We start from the raw sequence: 21,803 nt of genomic DNA, 5'->3' as shown, positions 1-21,803 counted from the left end.
GAACTGACACAGGGCTCTTTTCTTGGCTAAGTAATGAGCTGTATTGATTTTCCTCAAAAAGAAAATTGGACTTATACAAACAACGCCACAAGCTGCTTGAGTCAGGATGTTCCTGAAGGGATCTTGTGACCACCACAGGCTCTTGTGCTTATCATGAAAGAGAGGAAAAAAAAACCTCAGTGGGTTTTCTCTGCAAGGGCGGTTTACGCAGTCAAAAGCAAATCTCCTTGGACAGGTGCAAGGCCACCATGCCCTGCAGAGGCGCTTGGCATTTACTCATTTGAAAAGCATCTGCATGAACAACTTTGTGCTTGTTCTAGTGAGTCAAGGCCCAAAGACTGCACCAGGAGGCCACATTTCTCTCCAGCCTTTTCCCAGCCTCATGGAAATGCACCCACTGCTGCCTGGACACTCAGCAGCAAAGGGCACTGGGCCACTCACTTTAGGCCACCTGGTAGATCACTGCTCTTCATCTGGGCAAAATACCTCCAAGAGTTGAGCCCCTGGCAACATCTGTCTGCTCCTCCCTGGGCTGTTGAGCATTTTGGACCTTCTGAGGAAGTCTCATCACATGGCAGAGCACATGGGATTGTCCTCTTCATGTACACCAGACTATTCAGATCTGGCCAATGTTATATGTATTGCAGTACATATAACATTAGTTTTTCCCTCCTAAAGCTTACAATTGCTAGCTATAATCTCCATTCCAATCTCCAAACCTACAGCATGTTCCTGAAGCTGATCTGTGAGGACAAGAGCATTCAGCCAACTTCTAAACAGTGGAATCCAGCTCCTGCCCCAGCACCTCTCCAAAGGTTCTGCTGGCCTGTACAGAGCACAGAGCTCCACACCCAGGACCTGGCTGTGTGCACCAGCTCGGGCTCACCTGGACACCTCTGTCCCCTCACTCTGCTCCCCACTCTCCAGGACAGAAAATCCATCTCTCTTGCAGAGGGTGCCACCCTCTGTGCACCCTTCCACCCAAGCCTGGGCACCCTGATGTGCAAGGAGGCACAGGCAAATCCCCTTCCTCTGCTAAAAGGGATCATTGCAGGGTATCTGAAGAAATGAACATAATGTGACAAACTGGTCTATTGAGGTCAGGCTTCCCCCAGGAACCAAACCCCAGCAGGGTTTGCATTGTGCCCCAGCCCCCTGGGGCTGCCACATCCTCACATCAACACCAGAGCCACCTCCAGTCCCCAGCTACGCGCTTGCAGTCCCCCAAGAGGCACCACCAGCACCAAGGCAGGCAGTGAGGGCATTCCCTGGATATCCCAGTCCCAAGGCTTTGCCATGCAGTGAGGGCATTCCCTGGATATCCCAGTCCCAAGGCTTTGCCATGCAGTGAGGGCATTCCCTGGATATCCCAGTCCCAAGGCTTTGCCATGCAGTGAGGGCATTCCCTGGATATCCCAATCCCAAGGCTTTGCCATGCAGTGAGGGCATTCCCTGGATATCCCAATCCCAAGGCTTTGCCATGCAGTGAGGCCATTCCCTGGATATCCCAAGGCTTTGCCATGCAGTGAGGGCATTCCCTGGATGTCCCAGTCCCAAGGCTTTGCCATGCAGGGCAGCCTCAGGCTCCCACTGCTGCCAATGGCCCCAGAAGGCAGCAAAGCACCCACACAAAGCAGGAGGAGCTTCAGCCTTGCTCTCATCTGTGATGAGGCGACACCCAAGAGCCTGATGATAAATGCCATGGCATCCAATTGTTCTTTGCAGTTTGACTCAGAGATCACATGGCTCCTAGTTCTGTCTGAAATTCTGTGTCTTTGGACTCTGAAATTAAGCACTTATGGGGTAATAATCTCTCTGAACAGACATGGACACATATAGGAACCTACAGAGGAAAAAAAAAAACCCTAATCAAAGTTTGCAAAATTAGAAAACTAAAGAAAAAATCAATAGCAGTAAGCTCAGCAGGGAAAAGAAGTGTTAATTTTGTGTAGGTAAATGGGAATTACAAGAAAATGGAAAATACATAAAGTGTAAATTCAAAGTCTCAAAAACACAATTAAAAGAAGTAGCTGACACACTTACCTGGGCCAGAAAGGAATGCAATTAAAACCACAAAATAGGCTTTTCTAATATTTTCCATATCAGTCATTTTTGCGTATTATTTAGTGCATTATATAATCCTGAGAAATATTAAGATCTCTCCAGTAAACCAATATTTTATTATTTCATTTTAACACATGAGAGGAAGAAAGTTTTACAAGACCTCTGGCTCATAAAACAGGATGTTTTCCTTCCTGATGGGATAGATAGAGATCACAGCAGTAAGCAAACTAGAAGTAGCCATAGCTGACCCAACCTGAAACACAAGAGGTTTTGTGATGTGTGTAAAGAAGATGAGCTCCACATTGTAATGCTGTGCTCAGCCCCCAGCTGCCTGCCTGACCCAGCTCCTGCATGGTGCATTTTCCCCAGGAACCAGGAGCAATCTGCTGTACCCAGCCCCACTGGCAGCACACTGAAAGGAGGGGTGGAAAGCCTGAGGTGATCAACAGCTCAGAGCCAGGCATAATAATCCCATTTTCCAAAGATTCCCCATTTACAATCCCTCTTCCCTTTAATACAGACTGTGTTGTTTCAATGATGAATGAGCTTCTTTTGACCTGGTTTTGGGAGATTTCCAGAGCTCAGACTAGCAATGTCTTTTGCAGACAAAAAAAAAAAAAGAAAAAAAAAAAGAAAAACAGTGATAAATTTTGCTCCCTGCCTTAATATGAGATGCTGATGTCACCTAACCAGATTCACATGACACCTGCCCTCCTTCCTAAAAATATATTAAAAGCAGCAAAATATCTCCTCTCCCCTTGTTATCATCCCTTCAATAATTCTGCAGAATTAGGCTGAATGCACTGATTATTTTCCATTTGCATTAATCATGGCTAAATCATGCTAGAGAAGAAAAATGTACAGCCTGCTGTTCCTTCTCAGCATCCTCCTCTCACCCTGCTCTCAGAACAGTCTCAGCCTGGAGGGCATCCTGCCAGTGTGATTAACAGCGTGAAGTGGGGAAGGGAAAGAGATGGGAAGATGAAGGAAAAGGACCTGTCCTTAAAACTCAGACATGCTTTTGTCTTATGAGAGCTGCAAACCCTTGAGAGCATCATGTACCTGCACCCAAGAGCTTCCTCAGCCCACGAAATCCAGACATGGTGGACTGCTTCATCCTCTCCAGTCTCCTTCCAGTCCCTGTCCAGAGCCCCACTCCAAGCTCACAAATCCCAACATCAGACTCAGGAGAAATGCCTACCAAGCTTTTATCTTTTTTGGCTGTGCTTATTAAAATATTCAGTAAAGGTTTAATAAATGATGAAGAGCTGTGAATGGTCAGCCTATTGCAGCAGAGCTGGATGGAGCCCACCAGGACAAAAGGTAGAAGGAAATTGTGTCATTCCCTCCTTGACCAGATTTCTCTCTCCTGGTGTTGCAGCTCTAGAGTAAGCATTTTCCTAGAGCTGGCCAGGAGGTTTCCTTCTCCATGGACTGAGAGAAAGTGAGTGCTCAGGGTGACTCAGTGTGCCTTGATGCAGACATTTAAACAATGGGGTCCTGGACTGGCTGCTCACTGCACTGAGTTCCTAGGCCTCCTTAGGCAAGCATTGCAAGACAGGCACATCCACCTGCTTGGGCTGGGTTCTGGAGTCAAAGTGAAGCTGCAAATATCTAATTAGAGCTGTGAATGTCACATTTCAAGCTTGATTTGGCTACCACCTCTCCCTGCAGGGAGGCAGCTTGTGCTACCAAGCAGGGACAGAAGCACAAGCTCTGATCCTCAGCCTGTAAACTCCTCCAAAGAGGATCCCTGCTGCTGGCTCTCCTCCACAGCAGCTGCTGCTGTGTCAGAAGAATGGATCCTGCCAGAAGGATTTTTCCATTTTTCTTTTCTTTTGCCAAAATCCTTGAGGGCACTGTCACTTAAAAAAAAAAAAAAAATGCATCCAAAAGAAAGCAGATCTGAAGTAGAGATGACCTGGTGGCAGAAGGAATGGATGACAAGTCTAGGAAGTGAGCAGTTAGTGCTGGGCTCTTTCCAGAGGCACTGGTGTCATGCCACACATTAATAAATTGTGACAGGCATAAAGATGGGCAAACACCTGCCCACAAAGCCAGCTGCTCCCTCCATAGAAACAGTCACTGAGAAGCTCAGGAGAAGGTTTAGTCCCTGTCTTTTCAGAGCTAGGCTAGAGAGTGGGGATCCAGAATAGGGGAAAAGCAGAGTTCAATTATAAAGCCTCCAAAGACTGTTGATGCAGCTGGGGATGGAGAAACACACTCAAGTTTCATGTACCATGGCAAAAGGATTAGGGTGCGTGTCAGAGCACTCAGTGCACAGTGCCTGAGTCTTTCCCAGGCAAGTGCAAAAGTCTCCTCTCCTGCAGTGTCTCAGAGAGAAAAAAGCAGGGCCTTGCAGAAGGGCTTTTGCTGCAGGATGTTCTTCTTCCTCTGGCCTGGAAATCCAAATCCTCTGAGTCTTTGCACATGAGATTCACATTCTATATGACAGCTGTTTCATGCTTATAGCATAATGTTTTGGGCTGCATCCAAAACACGCTGAAAATTTTGCACTGTGAGGTGGATCAGATAGCAGAAGGCATGGAACACGACCTGAAAATTCAGATTTACAATGGTTTTGTTCTCTGGTTATAGAGACACATGCAGCAATCTGCTGTGACAGCAGGTGGCTTGAGGAGTACTTACTGAAAGATGGATTTTCCTCCCCATCATGCCCAGAGCAACACAGTTGGGCAAAACAAAGTGATCACAAAAACTACACACAGTGACAGAATCAAAACATGTCACAAAAAAAACACCTTCTGCCGTTGTTTTGGTTTTGAGGGGGGCATCCCAGTTGGGTACCAAAAAGCTCCCAGCACTGCCATCAGTCATTCAATCAGTTCCAAAACAGCTCAAACAAATATTGCAGCTTTGTCCCTGTGAGAGCCCAGGCACAATTTGGCTGAAGTAGCCCCTCTCTTTAACAGTGAGCACTTGAAGCATCCATCTTGCAGGACACAGGATGCTCCAGCTTGCAGGGTCTATTTAAGTCTCATGAAGGTCAGTGTGGTTTTTGGGCGACTCTTCTTGGAGACAAGGCTACCAAGCAAGGGCACAGAGGGTGCTCTGATCTTGCAAGGTGGAGAGCTTGCTCGCTGCCCTCAGCCCAAGGGACTTGGTGTACACAACTGTCTGTCCCTCCCTGTGCCACCTGACAGCTCTCCTGGCCTTGGGCATCGTGCCAGAGGATTTGTCTAATGGGCTCACAAAGGTGAGAGCAGCTGAGAGCTCTGCAAACCCCCAGGCAAGTACAGCTGACACCTACAGACCTCTTCCATGAGATCACCTATTGCTGACTCCTGGCCTCTCAGTCCCATCATGACATCATCCACAGGCAGAGGCAGATGAGTTAAATCCCTTTAAGGAGATCCAAGGGAAAGTTTTCCCTCCAGAGACAGACTCTGATTCATACTTAGGAAAGGTCCAGTGCTGCCCAAAACAAACACTCCACAGTGTGGAGTGGTCTCAGTGCCTCATCACTCTATTTTTCACAGACACTGGTCATAAAGGAAACAGGTAGGCCCTTTCCATTGCAAAGGGCAGGTGAAGCCATCAGGCAGGGCTGGAGAAATGTGCACTCTGTGGGGTGCATGTCCCTGTACCCCTGCCTGAGGTGGAGTGCTCTGATCAGTGCATTTCAAATAAAACACGATCACATTCATCAGCTCCAAAGGAAGAAAAAACTTCTTGCAAGCTTTTCATAGAAGGGCCAGAGGACAGCTGGATCACTGCTTGGAAAGGGCAAAGTTGGAGCAGAGCTTAATATTAGACTGGTGAGAAGTCTATGAAAACACTCCAAAAGTGCTTGGATGCTGTCTGAGTTAGTCCTGAAGGGTACCCTGAAGGTTTTCAATCATTTGCAAGGCTTTGGCACCAGCATCGATGCTTGCAACCTGAATTCCCTTTGAACACAGTGTTCTCACTCTTGGCTGATGAAAAAAAATCTGCTGGAGATGCTGAGGCAAAGATGTGCAAAAAGAAGAGAAACCTCCCTTGCTGCTTCCACAAGATTCTCAGGAACAGTGCACAAGGGAGGCAAGGACAGCCAAAAAGGACCTGAAATAGCTGAACAGAAAGACAGCTCTAATGTGGCCTCTCTTGCAAGGGCCGTTCCTTCTTCTACCCCACCCTTCGATATTGCTCCTGCTTAGAAAATTAAAACCACCAGAAGTTAGCAGTGTGTTGCTCCTTTTCTTATGTGAATGCCATTGCTGATGGGAAAGCATGGCCACCCACATGCCATTCTCCTGATCCTCAGAAACTCTCACATACTCTCAACAATCTTCCCAGAGCCATGGCTGAAGATGGCTGCCAGCACAGCAAACCTGCAATTCAGCAGCCTGTGGGCAAATCCTGCTCGTTCCCATCCACGTTTCCTTCCAAAGTGTGCTGGGGATTCCTCCCAGTCTGCTTTCTGCCTTGTCTCTGAGAGCCTGCAAGCACATCCCCTGTCTCCAATGAGAGGTCTCCATCCCTCCTTCTCCTCTGAAATGACAGGCTGCATTAGACTGTTCAGAATCACATTTGGTTCTCATTTTCGAACAGACATCCAAGATATTATTTTTAGAAGAAGCTATACTGGTATTTGCAAAAAATAGCCTTCTTTGCTTTTATCCCAAATGGGGTCTTTTCCAAGTTTCTTTTCCTACTTTAGTCATATCTCTAAAGCTGTTTGCATTAAACAATCCAATTCCAGAAGCACATTAACCAGACTCTCTTTGGGCTCCTATTGCATGTGCCTTTCTGTGTGTCACAAGGCAAAAACACAATCAGCTCAGCTATCACCTAATTCTCTTCCCCAGCAGAGAAAGCACAGTTTGAGGGCCATATGTGAGGGATAGCAGGTCCATTCAGCATTGGCCTGGTGCCACTGACATCCTTGCATCAAGAGGGCAGCCTCCCCAGACCTGTGCCCAGCCATGGGGAGTCAGCCCTCACCAGTTCCCTGCAGTTATCAATGCAGATCAAGAGCCTGGTGCAATTCACCAAAAGGAGAGGAGAGCTGCCAGCAAGGGCTGGCTTTCCCAGGTGCTGACCTGCCTGGCTGTGGTCCTGTGGGGGCCCTCAGAAATCTGCTCTGGAAATGGTTTTCTCTGCTTGGCCATGTTTACAGCTCTGAGAAAACCTGGCAGGATAAATGAAGACATCCCTGATGGGTACTGGGGGTTCTGCTGCCTGCTGGCAACGAAACTCAAGGCAATTCAGCAGCACAGAGATAAGCCATAAAAACAAAGACAGGTTTGTTTGGGTTTTCTTCAGCAGATTCCTAGAAAAAGACCTGGACTTAATGAGGCACTGCTGCAGCACCCAGAGACAAGGCAAGCCTGGAGTGCTGGTGTGTGCAAACAGACTGCCAGCCAGCCTGCAGCCACAGGAGGAGAGTGCAGGAGGGCACAGCCTGCAGGAGCAGGAAGGCACAGGAAGGCTGGAAGTGCCACACTCTGGCTGCTCCTTCCCCAGGGCTCGGCAGGTGCCCCTCAGGTGATGCTGTGAGCATTGGGGATGCACATCCCTCAAGCAAGGACCATCACCATGGGCCTCTGTCACCTTGGAATCCAGGCTCCTCTGTCCAGCAAATTGTAGAGCTGCCTTTCCCAGGCATCATGGACAGCATGGACTCACAAGCCCACCCAGAGCAGGGATGCCCTTTCTTGGCAGGAAACCAAAAGGGACCCCAAAGACACCAAAGGACACAGAGAACAATGAGACCCCCTCCCAGAGGCCCTCAGCACCCCTTACCTCCTGCCAAAAAGCTGGCCAGGCACTGCTTCACACCAAGCTGAATGAGATCAGCTTTCTGCTCCTGTTAAGCTCCATCAGCTGGCCCATGCTGAATTATTTAGAACCATATTTTATTAATCTACCACAGCTTTTTTCACTCAACCTCTAGCAAGTCACTTAACCACTGTGAATGGGTTGCAGTGGCTTCATCCCCTTGCAGTGATGCTGGCAGAGGTGAGAGGGACAAGCCATTTCTCTGCTAAAGCTTCTGAAATATTCCAGAAGACCAAAGTGGTGTGTTGGACAGCAAGAGCCCAGGATTTACCCACACCCTTGATGGGAGGTCTTATCTAAACACACAATTCCTTTTGTGTGGGTTATGACAATAATTCCATTTAGAAAACTCCTGCTAGGATAGTGTACATACTTTTAAAACAAGATCAGTGTAGCCCAAACGAAGCAAATTCTGGCAGCAATACTGCCAGTGCCAGCACAGGAGCCAAACTCCAGCCCTAGAAATTGGGCACTGGAGGAAATGCATCCCCAGCCCCTTCCAGTGTCCATCATCACTTGATGGCTACAATGACAGGCAGGGATTGCAGCTCCAAGCCATCATTGGTTGGACCAAACCAAGAGTCATTTCTTCAGTCTCCACTCACTGGCAGGTGGATTTTGACAGCAAGACTATTTCTAGTTAAGCATTTGCCACCAGGGCCAAGCAGCTGATTCCTGACTTGGGGACAGTGGTCCCACTCCTGCTCTGGTGGGGGATACACAGCCCCAGCCTGCACAACTGGTGAGGAGTTAGCTGCCCTCCTTCAGGCAAGATGCTGTTTTTCCACATTTTCCTCTTCAGGAGCGTAATTAATCTGTATGAAGCAATGCTGACTTCTTCTCAGTTTGTGTTCACTGCCCTGATAAATGAGAAGCATGGGAGAAAACCCTTCCCCACAAGGCCTCTTTCCCCACTGAAGATGAATGTGGCAGGAGAACAGGGTGACACCTGCACTGAAGTGGCACCTAAGTCCCAGAAGGTGGTTGCTCAATAATCCCAGAGGAAGGAAGACCATGTTCCTTGTCTTTGTCCTGTGCCAAAGACAAGGATCCAAGACAAATTTAATTCATACCCACAGATGATACTCCCATGTAACTCTGATCTTTGAACACACTCTGACATTCAGAAGATGTTCTAGCTTTACTGCCCACATAAACATCCACTGGGGCTGCTATCTGGGGGGAAGAGGGATCTAAATATTTCATTTCAATCTATTTCATAAAATATTTAATCTATTTAATATTAATTAAATCTTGGTCTGAATAAACAACAGATAAAAATTCACCTCTTCCTCCAAACATTTGATAACTTGAAGTTGTCAGTCTATGCAATCCCAAGTGAGATGTCAATTAATAAGAGGGGAGGGTCCTATCTTTATGTTCTCAGTTGCTGGAATTGCTGTGGTGGATTTCTTGCCTCCCATGGTGTTTCAGGCTGAATGCTTTTGCAGATGGGTGTACAGTAGCACCATCTGTTTTACACCAACCATTTCCACACCCAGCTTCACTGTGTCTCATTTTCCATGGACTCCATTTGTACATCCCCAAGTGTGTGCCCTCATCCCAGCCCCAGTCACTGCTACATGCTCAGCAGTGGGAATCCATGAGGCTGGGGTGATGAAAACAGGTATTTGGCTTAGGGCAAATAAAGCCCAGGCCCCTCACAGGTGGATGTCATTGGTGTGAGTTGTTTCCTGCACATCTCTCACATCACCCAGCAGCAGGGTGAGGAACAGGCATTTCTGGGAACAATGAGCAACAGCTACAATAGGAGCACATCATTTCCAATGCACAGGTTTAAGCCAATTAACACTGGGCTTTAAAGGCAGCTGCCACCATTGCATCTGTTGCTACAACCATCTTATTTTACTACAGAAAACCTTGTTTGGACCAAATCCCATCCATACCACTCACAGCAGCCAGAACACAGTCCCTAATTAGCCCCCACAGAGCCAACAGTGATTGAAGATTGCCCTGATCCAGCACTGCTTACCTTGCTCTCCTCGCTGCGTGCCCAGCTCAGCAGAGCAGCATTTAGCTTTGCTTTTCCTCCCTGCTGCACTGCTTAAAGCCATCTCACCCAAACACTGACTGGTGTTGATGACAGCAATTATCCTGCTCCTCAGAATGTGTCGGATGTATCTTCATTACCCTGAGACAGCAACGCCAAAGGCCCTGCATGGCAAATCTTTCAAAGTAAGCAAGTCAGGTGATTTCATTTGAATTGGACATTTTAACTCTTCTGTCCCCACTAGACTTTGAGGCTGGTTTAAAGCCACAAGGCATTTGTTTTAAAATGATAAATGCAGGATTACTTTTAACTAACATCTCTGAAGTATAAATCTTTGGGTTGTGCTTAGGTCAAACCCATAACCAAGAGAAAAACAGGGAGACTCCACTCCCTTTTCATGTTGGCCATGTGGTTGACTGGGGTCGTGCCACTTCTCTGTGTTTTGGGCACTCCCTGGGGAACAGAAGAGCTCAGTGCTGCATTTGGTGTCCCCTGTGCCTGTCTGGGTAACAGCACAGCAGAGACAACGAGCATGGAGAGCTGTTTGTGCCAAGGAAAGGCTGCCTCAATTAAAAACAGGAACTCCACTCTGACAAACCCCGTTCAAGGAGCCATTTCAGCTCAAGTATCTGCACCATGGAACCAAGAACAAGCTCAGCCTTACTCAGAGAGGAGTTATCACTAGGTTATCCAGGAATTGTGGCTGCAGGAATAAGCTGGGAAAGGAGAGGCTCCAGCAGGGTATAAATCAGCATCTCAGCATCCCAGCAGCCAGGTCTGCCACCTCAGGGTCCAACCTGCATGGTTTGGTCTGCAAGAGGAACAGTTTGTCCAAATTCTTCTAGTGCCAAAAGTTATCCTGGTAGCAAAAGACCAGAATTCAGCTTTTCACTCTACAAAAAAGTTCAGTCAGCTCAGGAAATAAGTTTGGGTGCAGAGTCCTAAATATTTCTACATTTATTTCATTTGTTACTTGGGGAATCTTTCAGTAACACCTTAAGGTGTCAAACTTAAGATGAATACTTTGCAGCAATGCCACATGCACAGATGAAGAAAAGGCAGCCTTCACCAGAAATTATTTTACCAGAAATGTCCAGCAATGAGAAGCTTGTTCTTTTCTTCTTTTCTGTGGGGAGCAATTGAAAAACAAACAAGAAAAAGGCCATGAAGTCATGGTCCAGCAAAACACAACAGTTTCAAGCAGCAACAGAGCAATCTATTCCTCCATGTAGCAGCTGACTTAAAGCAAATGTTTCTCATGTCTGAGAGTGAACCCTGCAGCAGGTCACAGAGCTCTGGGGGGCCTCAAGGCTGCTCCTGCAAATGCAATATCCTGGGTTGTGCCCAAACCAATTTGGACCAAAGGCTGCAGGCAGTGCATGCAGGGAAGCAGGGATGTTCAGGTCAGCTCATCTCACCTCCTGATGAAACCCATTCCCCCCATCACCCTCACACAGACCCAAATGCTGGCTTTTGACTCAAACATGCCTCTGAAAGCCCTCCAGACCTCCTGCTGCAGAGCGCTGCCGACAGGAAACACATGTCAGTGGAATTTATCCACCAGTGCAAAAGGCACTGCTGGCCCCAGGAAATCCCAGAGCACCCCATGACCCCCGAGCCTCCTGGGAAGGGTCCTTGCTCTTCACTGTTCCCTGAAATCTGCTTCAGGCCACTCTCAGAGACACAGAAGCAAAGCAGGACCTTAGATCCAAGCCAGCAGAGAGGCTCTCTCTGAATTTAGCCAGCATGGAATTGATGATCACAACAGACTAAACCAGAGCCAGCTAGAGCAGTTTTAAGGTAGTTTAAGCCAACAAGTTTTTACCTGTGTTGATGACACCTGTGCTCAAGTGAGGGAGTTGTCTTCCTGCTCCCTTTTATGGCCTACCCTCATGTCTCTCTGTTGGATTTGGGTCCTGAGACCCCCTCACACCCCCCTACTCCTGGATCTGAGATGATGTCCTCAATATTTGTGGTCCTCCTTGGGAAATGAGTTCTCCTAGGGGACAACTGAAATGTCCAAGAAGGCGTCCCAAGATGGAAGAATGCTGAATGACCAGCTCGAACATCAGTATCTCCATCCAACACCTCTCAACAAGCCCTGCTCCACAACAGCAGGCCTCCTCCTCCTCCTCCTCTGCTTGCATGACACCTCCCTCCTGGGACTAGCCATGGTGTGACACAAAAAGGCAAGGATTTTTGTGTCCTCCACAGCCCTGCTCACCACCCCCTCTGCTCAGCCTTGAGGATATTTGGGATTGTGCTGTAGCCTCCCTGCATTGTGACCCCCAGCTGGAATTTCACCTGGGCTTCCCAGGGCTCAGACTGTGGCACTGTCTGTTCCCAGAGGGGTTGGGATCTGCTCCTGAGCATTTGTGAGCTGAGGGAGTACCAGAGGCTACTGCAAGGGTTGGGCTGACACAAATTCTGCTCTCTCTTCACTCCATTTCTACAACTTGAGATAAGGCACAGAAACCACAGCTACTATAAACATTCCACAAGTCACAGAGGTGTTCCTATAAGCCAGCTGCAAAGAGCAGTTCATACCAGAGAAGATGAGAGCTGCAAGTGGAGCAGTCTGTCAGAGCTGGCTGTAATAATGGAGCAATCTCAACAGACTTTGAACTTTTCCAAAGAGCAGAGAATGTTAAGAAATAAGACAAAGAGCTTCAGCTGGTAAAAGCTACACAGGCAGTGGGGCCACCACCCAACCCAGAGGGAACCTTCCCCTGGGCAGGAGGATGCAGAGTGGGACTGGGGGTACTCATAGCACAGGAAGGCCAATGGACACTGCCTGAAATCCTCCAAGGCTCCTCTGGGTGTGGGAAATTCATTTTGTGTGAGCACAGTGACCAGGCCAAGTCCCTCCCTCACTGGAAAGAGGCTCCTCTGTGTGTCCAGCTCCTTGGCCCCCTGAGAACATGGACCAGAACCCCATGGAAACAAATGAATACATCCGTGGTTCTGAGGGGGTCAGGGACAGACCCTGGGCAGGCAGCCACAGGTCTCTGCAAGGGCAGCCCTGCTGCTCATGCCGCTCTCCCAGAAGCATTTCAGGACATTTGCTCCACCAGACCAACTCACCTGAGCCCTTCATGCACACCCCTTGTGTGGCGCCTTTGTGCCCTCCTCGGGGGTGCCCACACAAGGGGTGGCATGCAGGGTCACCCCACAGAGGAAAGTGGTGGAGAAACCTCTCCCAGGGCAGAGCTGGCAGTGGAGTCTGTGCCTGGTGCTTGCTGTGCCAGCCTGGCTGGCTCCCACCCAGCTGGGCAGACAGGTCCCCCTCCCTCTCCCTCCCCTCACACCATTAACCTTTCAGCCCCAAAATGAAAGGTCATAAAAAACAATCAAAGTTCATTACATCCCTTAATGCGTCATTTGCAAGGGAATAACCAGGAAGCAATGATGGGGAGGGAGTCAGGAGGGGAAGGGGAAGAGCCTCAGTCTCCCAGCCCCAAACCCAGCAAAACACTCTACTGTCCATGCTAGAGATTTGGCAGCAAGGACAACTGACAGGCAGAGGGGTGGAGCAAGGGCAGTCAATGGCTCTGGATCCCCTCGTGTCCCAGGAGCTGACCCAGAGTCTCCCATGGGATCTCTGCTCTGTAAAACCCTCCCAGGCCACCAGGGTCAGCCAAGACCAGAGTGGGAGCAGGACACTCTACCCAAAACAAGTTCCCCTGACCTGCAAAGGCCACCACGAGGTGAGCCAGATGTTCATCTCTGGGCCACCAGCAGGTGCCCTACACCCAGCAGAGATGCTGCCTGGGCCCCCACCACCATGGCAGGCACCTCCAGCTGCAACCAGGGCACTGGCAGAGTGGGGCCACCAGAGCAGCAGCTCCACACGGGGCTCTGGTCATTTATTTTCTCACCAGAAGCAGTTCCACATTCGGTGGGAGAACGTTCCCCCATCATCTCCTTCAGGGAGGGTCCTGGCAGCACCAGTGGAAGGGCAAGCAAGCTCTGGAAACAAAGGCCCACTCAGGTGGACACTCCTGCATATATCACAAAATATTGCCTCCCAGCCTAATTGTTTCTAATCCCATTTGCAAATTGATTATTAAAAGCCTCCCGATGGCTGCAAGTGCCATGCCAGGCAGGTCCCCAGCAGCAATGCCAGGCTGCACTCCCAGGGTGCAAATCACAGCCTCAAACCTTCGCTCTTTTCTTTAACAAACACATGAATGCCCTTCCCACATGGGCACAAAGAGGGGAGGGGGGTGGAAATACCCAAGAAATATCAAGGACTCATTTGTTATTATGCCACTGCATAATGAACAGAGCCATTGTTCCTACCTGGGCTGACAATCCCTTTCAGACAGCACGAGTGCTTTTCCCAACGTGTTCTTCAAAAAGTGGCAAGAGCAAAGCTACCAGCAGCTCGGTGAACAGATCAGAAAATAAAATACAATACAATAAAACAGCTAACATTATTCAGAGGATTTTCACACTTGATCTGTAAACGCTTTTTTATTTAATAAAAATAATCATCCATTATAGCAACTTCTGCTCGTGGTTTGGTTTTGTTTTTGTTTTGTTTTTTTTTTTACATTAAAGCACAGTTTATTTGCTTTCCTCACCTCTTGAGGATTCAGTTCTGAAAATGCAAGTGAATGTAAACACTGCTCTCCAAGTCCCAAGATGCATCCAGGGACACTTGGAGTTAATTAGAAAGTCAAAAGAGAGAGCAAAATCAACAAAACACTTCCCCAAAAGTAAAAATGTATTTTTAAAGTCTCTTTCTGTGTACCATACAACTCCAGAGAAGGCAAATTCATTTATACATTCAACGTATACAAACTTTGCTTTCTCCAAACCATTTCTGTGACTTGTCAGCATTTGATAAAGCTGTTTTTCCTAACATTAAAAGACTTGCAGATTTGTTTATTTATTGTGTTAAATCAAAAGTTTTTCCTATAAATGTTCTCCAGTAATTTATTCATGGCACAAGGATGTTAGATTTGTTCTGTCCATTTTTGTTTTGGATTTATTTTTTTTTTTTAGCACAAAGAGCTGAAAGCCATTTCAGGAAAGAGTGTAAAAGCAGTATTAACTCTCTCTCCTGCTCCAATCTCACAATATTTACACTTGGATTAAAAAAAAAAAAGCTTAATTACACTATAAAATAATGGAGAAACTGGAAGTTAAGTTTCCCATTTCAGAGTTTTGCCTTGTATAAGACTGAAAGAGGGATGCTTCCCTATTTCCTAGGAAAGATGAGACTGGCACGTTAAAAACTGAACTCTTTCTTAATTGAGAAAGACGAATGGCCACTGTGCACAAACCCCTTCCCCTCTGCAGGAAATCCTGCAGGAGTTAAACCATCACAAATCAGCACAGATGAGATAACATGATATGCAGAGCCCTGCTGTTTGCTTTGAAACGTTACCTATTTACAGTTGAGGTGGAGGAAGCAAGTGAGCATCGAACACATTTCAGTGCTGCAGAGTGGTATAATATCAAACAAGATTAACTCAGGGGAGCTTGGCAGGGTCCCAAGGCTCACGTTGCAAGGGAGGGACAGTCCCTGTTGCCTGGGACATCCCTGCCTGCACGGCAGAGCCACCGCTCCGTCGGGCTCTGCGCTCACCAGTAACGAGATGGCAGGTGCCATCTCAGCTGTGTTGTGTCACAGGCAGCACAGAAACTAAACAGAAACAGGTATGACATTAAAAAATAGCAACAAAAATAGCCAGTCTGGTGAGGTCTGTGATCCTAAGCTTATAATCAAAAAAAAAAAAAAAATAAATAAACCAGGAATTTGGGAATTTTGGTAATATTATCAAACTGTCAGGTAGGAGGATGGCTCTAGTTGGTCAGTGGTTTTGAGTGAGGGGCTTTGCAGGGGGTAGGAAAAGAAAGACTTTTAAGGTATCAAAGATCATTAAAGCATTCACAGTTTCAAAGCTGCTTGCCTTACAAAAATTAAGACATTCAAATTCAAGAATACAATACTCTATTTTACAAGGGGGTCAAAATTCATTACATATACAACAGGGGGGGAAAAAAGACACAACAAAATAAAAAAGCCAACACCTCTGGTGTGGCATACTCCCTCTTTGTTGTTCATCTCACAGAGCTGCACGATGTTTGCCTTTAAAGAGTCAAACTAAGCAGTCATGAGAACATCCACTGAGAGATTCTGGCAAAAGGAAAAAAAACTAACAAAATAAACCAAGCGAGTCAAAGGCCATCCTCCCCTGGAAAGTCGAATGCCACAGCTTGGAGCTCCACTTGCCTGCTGCTCCTCACTGCTGCTGCCCGGTGCTCCCACAGGCTCATCTCGTGTTTTAAAGGCTTCCTGCTCACGAGCTGAAAGAAACCATCCCATGCAAGCACAGCCCAAGAGAGATGTACTTTACACTCCTACAAAGTCTTGGTTAGTCCTGTCGGTAGCAAAGGGTCCTTCAAACACTCCTTTTCCTCTCTATCCTGCAGAGGATCCTTTTGAAAGCCCGTCTGAAGTCATGGTTGAAAATGGTATAGATGACAGGGTTCAAGGAGCTGTTGCAGTAACCAAACCAGAAGAAGAACTTGAAGAGGGTGTCGGGCACGGAGCAGCTCTCACAGACGGCCATCAGCGTGTAGGTGAAGAAGAAGGGGAACCAGCAGATGACAAAGACCCCGATCACCACTGCCAGCACAAAGGTGAAGCGCTTCTCCCGGTTCTGCCTGCCTCTCCAGCGGGACCCTTTGGTGTTCCTCTCCTCCTCTGTCTTCCTGGGCAAACTGTCCCCGGGCTTAATTTGGCTCAGCTTAGTCTTGGTCTTTCCTCTCGATGGTTTCTCCGATTTCTTGCACTGGTTGTTCTCCTGGTGCTCAGAGGAAGAGGTCTCCTCCATGTCTATGCCATTGACCTCTCCCTCTTGCCCGCCACTGCCTCCTGCTGCCTTCTCCCCGTTGAGCTGCGCCGTGGCTGGCAGGTCCTCCTTGTCAGCCAAGCCATTCTGCTTCTTCTCGGGGCGCTCTGCCCGCTTGTTCGGCGGGACCCTCGTCCTCCTCTTGGCTATCTGGTAGATGCGCATGTAGACCAGGATCATGATGAGGCAGGGGGCAAAGAAGGAGCCGATGCTAGAAGAGATGATGTACCACCTCTCATCGTTGATCTTGCACAATGCCACCCCCTGGTCAGCCTGCTGCCCGCTCTTCTTCTCGATGGAGATGAGTGGTGGGAAGGAGATGACAGCCGAGATGACCCAGACGATGAAGATGATGCACTTGATGCGTCGCGGGGTGCGCTTGAGGTTGTACTCGATGGCTTGTGTGATGGACCAGTACCGGTCCAGGCTGATGGCACAGAGGTGCACGATGGAGGAGGTGCAGAACAGCACATCCAAGGCCAGGTAGATCTCACACCACACTTTACCGAAGTACCAGTAGCCCATCACCTCATTTGCCAGCGAGAAGGGGATGACCAGCGTGGCCACCAGGATGTCAGCTGAGGCTAAGGAGACCAGGAAGAGGTTCTGGGGGGCTTTGAGTGCCCGGCTGGTGAAGACAGCGATGATGACCAGGACGTTGCCAAAGACGGTGAAGAGCATGAGCAAGCTGGCCAGGCTGATGAGAGTGATGGTGGTGTGCAGAGGGTACGGCGCGTCCCAGCCCGGGCCAGCCCCGCTGTCGTTGAAGGTCCCGTTAGTGCCGGGAGGGGGGTAGCCCTCCTCCTCCTCCAGCTGCCGCTGGTACTCCATGGAGGAGAAGAAGTGGCCCCTCTCCGTGAACGGGCGCTCCAGGTTAAACATCAACCCCGGCTGCGCGGACACCCCCGCCCTTCGCCCCGGCTCCACCCGCGCCGCGCCCGCTCCGCGCGGCTGCTCCGCTCCTACAGAGCCGCGGGCCGGGGCAGAGCGGCGCGCCGGGGGCCGGGGGGCTGCGGGCGGGCACGGCGCATGCTGGGCGCTGCCCGGGACCCCCGAGCGCGGCGGGGCGGGCGGAGCGGGGCCGAGGCTGGAGCTGCAGCCGGCCGCGGCTGCTCTGCCTCGCTCGCCGCCCAGCAGCTTTATAGCCCCGGATCGGGCCGGGGCTGCCGCGTCAGCCCCACGTGGGGAGCTGCCCCCGGTGCGCGCACACGCACACACAGGCACAGGCAGAGACACACATGGACAGGCAGACACACACACACACAGCCCGGCTCGCACACCGCGCACCCTGCACCCACACGGACACCGCGTCCCCCGCACACGCCCCTCGCTCCGCGCTCACACCGCGCCGCTGGCACCGCCTGTCTTTGCACTCCCGCTCGCTCCCCGCACCTCCGCGCTCACACCGCACCCGCTGTCCCGCTGTCCCCATCCCACGGTCCCGCCCCGCCCGGAGAGAGGAGCGGCCCCGCGGAGCGGACCCCTCAGTCCCCGGGGATGGGCGTGCGAGGGGCGCCTGGAGGCGACAACCGTGCGGCCGCTGCGCGGGCTCCGCGGCCGGCCGGGGGTGCACAAAGCCGGGCTGCGAGGGAGGGAAAGCTGCCGCCCCATTCCGTGTGTGCGCCGGGGAACGGACGGGCTCCGCTCCGCTCCGGAGTGCGGCCGCGGTCGCTGGGAGCCCGAGGGCAGCGCTTTCCGCAAGGCCCCGCGAGTCAACAGGGAGGGCTGAGCTGCCGGCCCCGAGGGCGGGGACCCGCGGAGATGGAGGCACCCGCGGGGATGGAGGGACCCGGCGCATGAAGGGTCCCCGCAGGGATGGAGGGGCCCGGCACACGGAGGGCCCCGCGGGATGGAGGCACCGGCGCACGGAGAGCCCCGCGGGATGGAGGCACCCCCGGGATGGAGGCACCGGCGCACGGAGGGCCCCGCGGGGCGGGCGCGGCCGGGGCAGCGCGGCCGGGCAGTGGCACCTGGCGGCCGAGGCGCCTCACTGCACCCGGAGCGGCGGCGCCCGACGGCCGCGGGGAGGACGGGGAGGCGCGGCAGCCGCGGATGGAGCAGCCCCGCACCGAGCCCAGCCCGGCTCAGCCCCGCTGCACGGGCACCCACGGGCGCCCCACGCCACAGCACAGGCTCAGCACACTCGCTCCTGGCAGTCCCCCAGGGGCAGCAGGCCTGGGCAGGCAGCTGCCCCACACTTGGAAAGCCTCCCCGATAGCGCCGGGGCTGCAGCAGCAGCATGAAAGCTCTGTAACAGCAAAGGAGCAATAGTGATGCTCCAGGTATCCCACCAAGCAGGTACAGATCACTCACCTGCAGAGCACACGGCCTCCAGCCCCGATCCCTCGCTCATGGCCTCTTTTCTCTCTTTTCAGATGGTTCTAGTGATGCCCACTTGGTGCTCCAGATTCAGGCTGCTCTCAATCGCTGTGCTGAATGCTCAGACCGATGAACCGATTTCCTCTGCAAGAGGAAAAGCCTTCAGGGAGGAAAGCCTGTCATCTTTGTCCCTGTGCCACACACCGTGTTATAAGCCAGGCCCAGGAGCAGTGACGCCCTAGAGAGGGAACAGGAATGGGAGAGACAGGGTCTGGGAGCCAGAGAACACAGCCTCTGGGACTGGCACAGGGCTGAGTGAGGGAAAAAGAGGGGGAATCCCATTGCCTGAGCAAGTGAGTGCAAGGCCCACTGCACTGGTGTGCCTGGGAAAAGGGCAAAATGCAGAGAGTAACTTAAAACCTGTAAACTGAACACAAGAGGACTGGCATTCCCACAGAAAAGATCTCTGTCTGAGAGTAAAAATTACATACAACCACAGATTTCACTGCAAGGATGAGAGGTCTAAGTCACCTAAGTCTATGGCAAGGCCAGGTGAGAGATCAAGGATGTGCTGGACTATGCAAACACCTCCTCTCTTCTGCTGCTTGCAGGGGACTGCTGTGCTCTGCAGGTGCCTTGGTCTGCCTGGCAGAGGGTCTTCCTCTGATAAAGAGTCTTCATCACTCTTGGCAGGAGCCTCCTTGGTCACTGTTTGGGTGGAAGGACCCAGACAGGGAAGGGTGCAGGCTGTGCTCTGCCTGCATGATCAACCCCTTGTGTGACCAGTTTGATCCCAGTTCCAACAGGTCACCTTCACTAAGGCCACCAGGGACTGTCTGAGATGCTTTGCTCCCACCTGGGATGATGCCTTCCCCCATGCTCTCTGCATTCCCCAGCACAGACAGACTGCCAATTTAAATGACAAAGCATGACCAGCTGCCTTGATTTTCTGTCTCCTTTTGTAGTTAGACACCCTCAGTCTGCCTGAAGCTAAACACAGCCAACAACTGTTGCTCCTGATCCACTGCATAGCAAAAGCAGCTTTGATCAGTTCAGTTTGCTGGGACAAAGAGCTCGAGGGGAACATGAGGCCAAAGGCCTGAAGAAAAGGATTTGTCCCAGAAACACCACTAGAAAGAGAGCTCGCTGCAAGTGGGGAACAGCTGGGATGGCATTGTGTTCATCTCAGAGAGGGAGAAAACCTGCCTCAAAGGCACTTTCCTCTCATTGCCACCATTGTTGTGCGTGTGACATCTCTGTGATTTTATTGACACCAGAAGTGCCCAGCACTGTCTGCAAAGTGACTCAGTAATGCTGTCTCCCCTTGATTTTCTCTGCAGGTTATCTCATGGCTCTGCTCAAGCGTTGAGATGAAGGGTGGTCAGAAATTGCAAGGGCTGGCAAGTACCCTGAAGATCTTACATGACAACCCATGGCACACCTTGTCCTACAGGACAGCTGTCTTTACAGGTCCATACCATGCTCGATGGTAATTTGTAGTATTCATAAAGCCTTAACTCCCAGAGCCCTGGGATTAGGCAAGAAACTTGAATTTTTAGCCCCTGGAACACTGTAGAGAAAAGTTCCATGGGGACAAAGAACAGCTAGCAAAGAACATTTTTATATCAATTCCCTGACGTTTGCATCCAGACGCTCAATTTTTGCTCGCGTGCTGCTGACAGCGTTAATATGAGTAATAAGACTCTGCAGATCAAACTCAGTCGACAAGTGCCTGACAAAACAGCCCAGAAAAAACAGCCTGTTCTCTGCAGCATCCCACACCAAAGACCTGCAGGAGCCTGCCCTTTCCCCAGAAAGGAGCCTGGCTTCTCAGCAGAACCCCACAAGGAACGGGGCTCTCCAGACAAGGGGGGACAGGCTGGGTGCACACTAATGAGTGAGGCTGAAGAGACCCATCCCAGGCTGGTGCACACTAATGAGTGAGGCTGAAGGCTGTCAAGCCTCCTGTGTTGGCTCTCCCTCCTCCCCTCCATCCCGGGAGGGAGCAGTGCCCTTTCCGAGGCCAAGTTCGCATTCAGCACTCGTGCCTCGAGCGCGGCCCCCGCAAACAAACTGACCTTTCCAGCTGGTTTCAGGTCATTAATTAGGCATGCTGCCTCCATGTTTATCCATCTCTTCCACTCCTCGACTCCAGCATCACTTCCAGCATTGTCTCCATTGCGGGGAACTGGGACCATCCTCCCCTGTTGCCTCTTGGGGAGAAGGAGCTGAGAAACGTTCATGCGGTCTGGGAGCTGCTCACGGCACGAAGCAATCCACATATGGAGAGAGAATCTCTGGGAAAGATCGCTATGGTAATAAGCTGCAAAATGTGTGTTTTGAGCAAGCAGCCCCAGGAATTGCTTATTTCCAGAAAAGCAGTGAGATTCTGGCAAGGGAAAGTTTAAAAAATACCAGTGAAGGACCGAGACTTGCTTTTTAGACAGTCTGGTTCAGGCTAGAGAAACTGGACAAACATAAAACTATGTCAAGGCATGGCAGACTCCTGGGAGGACCACATGAAAGGGGCAACCACTGGAACAAGGTGCAGAAATTATTGCTCAGCAGAAGCTTTTCAAGAGCAACTTGACACAAGCATAAAAGAGGGAAGCATTGTAGCTGTGGGTGCTGTGCACCAGAGGTAAACAGCAGTCACAGTTTACTTTGCATGAGGCCTGTGATTTGCACTGATCTCAATATTTGCATATCCATGGCAGGAAGCCTTTGTTGTAGCTGTGTATTTCGATCATGCTGCTGGGCTT

General features: G+C 50.5%; 1 protein-coding gene across 1 annotated transcript; it reads right to left on the bottom strand.

Annotated features, from left to right (window-relative positions):
* Positions 1-14,321: 14,321 nt before the first annotated feature.
* ADRA2A (adrenoceptor alpha 2A) lies at positions 14,322-17,632 on the bottom strand. Its single transcript, XM_058029110.1, has one exon. The coding sequence runs from the start codon at positions 17,602-17,604 to the stop codon at positions 16,270-16,272; it is 1,335 nt and encodes a 444-aa protein (XP_057885093.1). The 5' UTR covers positions 17,605-17,632; the 3' UTR covers positions 14,322-16,269.
* Between the last annotated feature and the right edge of the window lie 4,171 nt (positions 17,633-21,803).

The sequence above is a fragment of the Melospiza georgiana genome, chromosome 8, assembly GCF_028018845.1.
Source record: "Melospiza georgiana isolate bMelGeo1 chromosome 8, bMelGeo1.pri, whole genome shotgun sequence".
Classification (NCBI taxonomy): Eukaryota; Metazoa; Chordata; class Aves; order Passeriformes; family Passerellidae; genus Melospiza; species Melospiza georgiana.
Note: the sequence above shows the minus strand (reverse complement) of the source record. Positions and strands in the feature narration are given on the sequence as shown.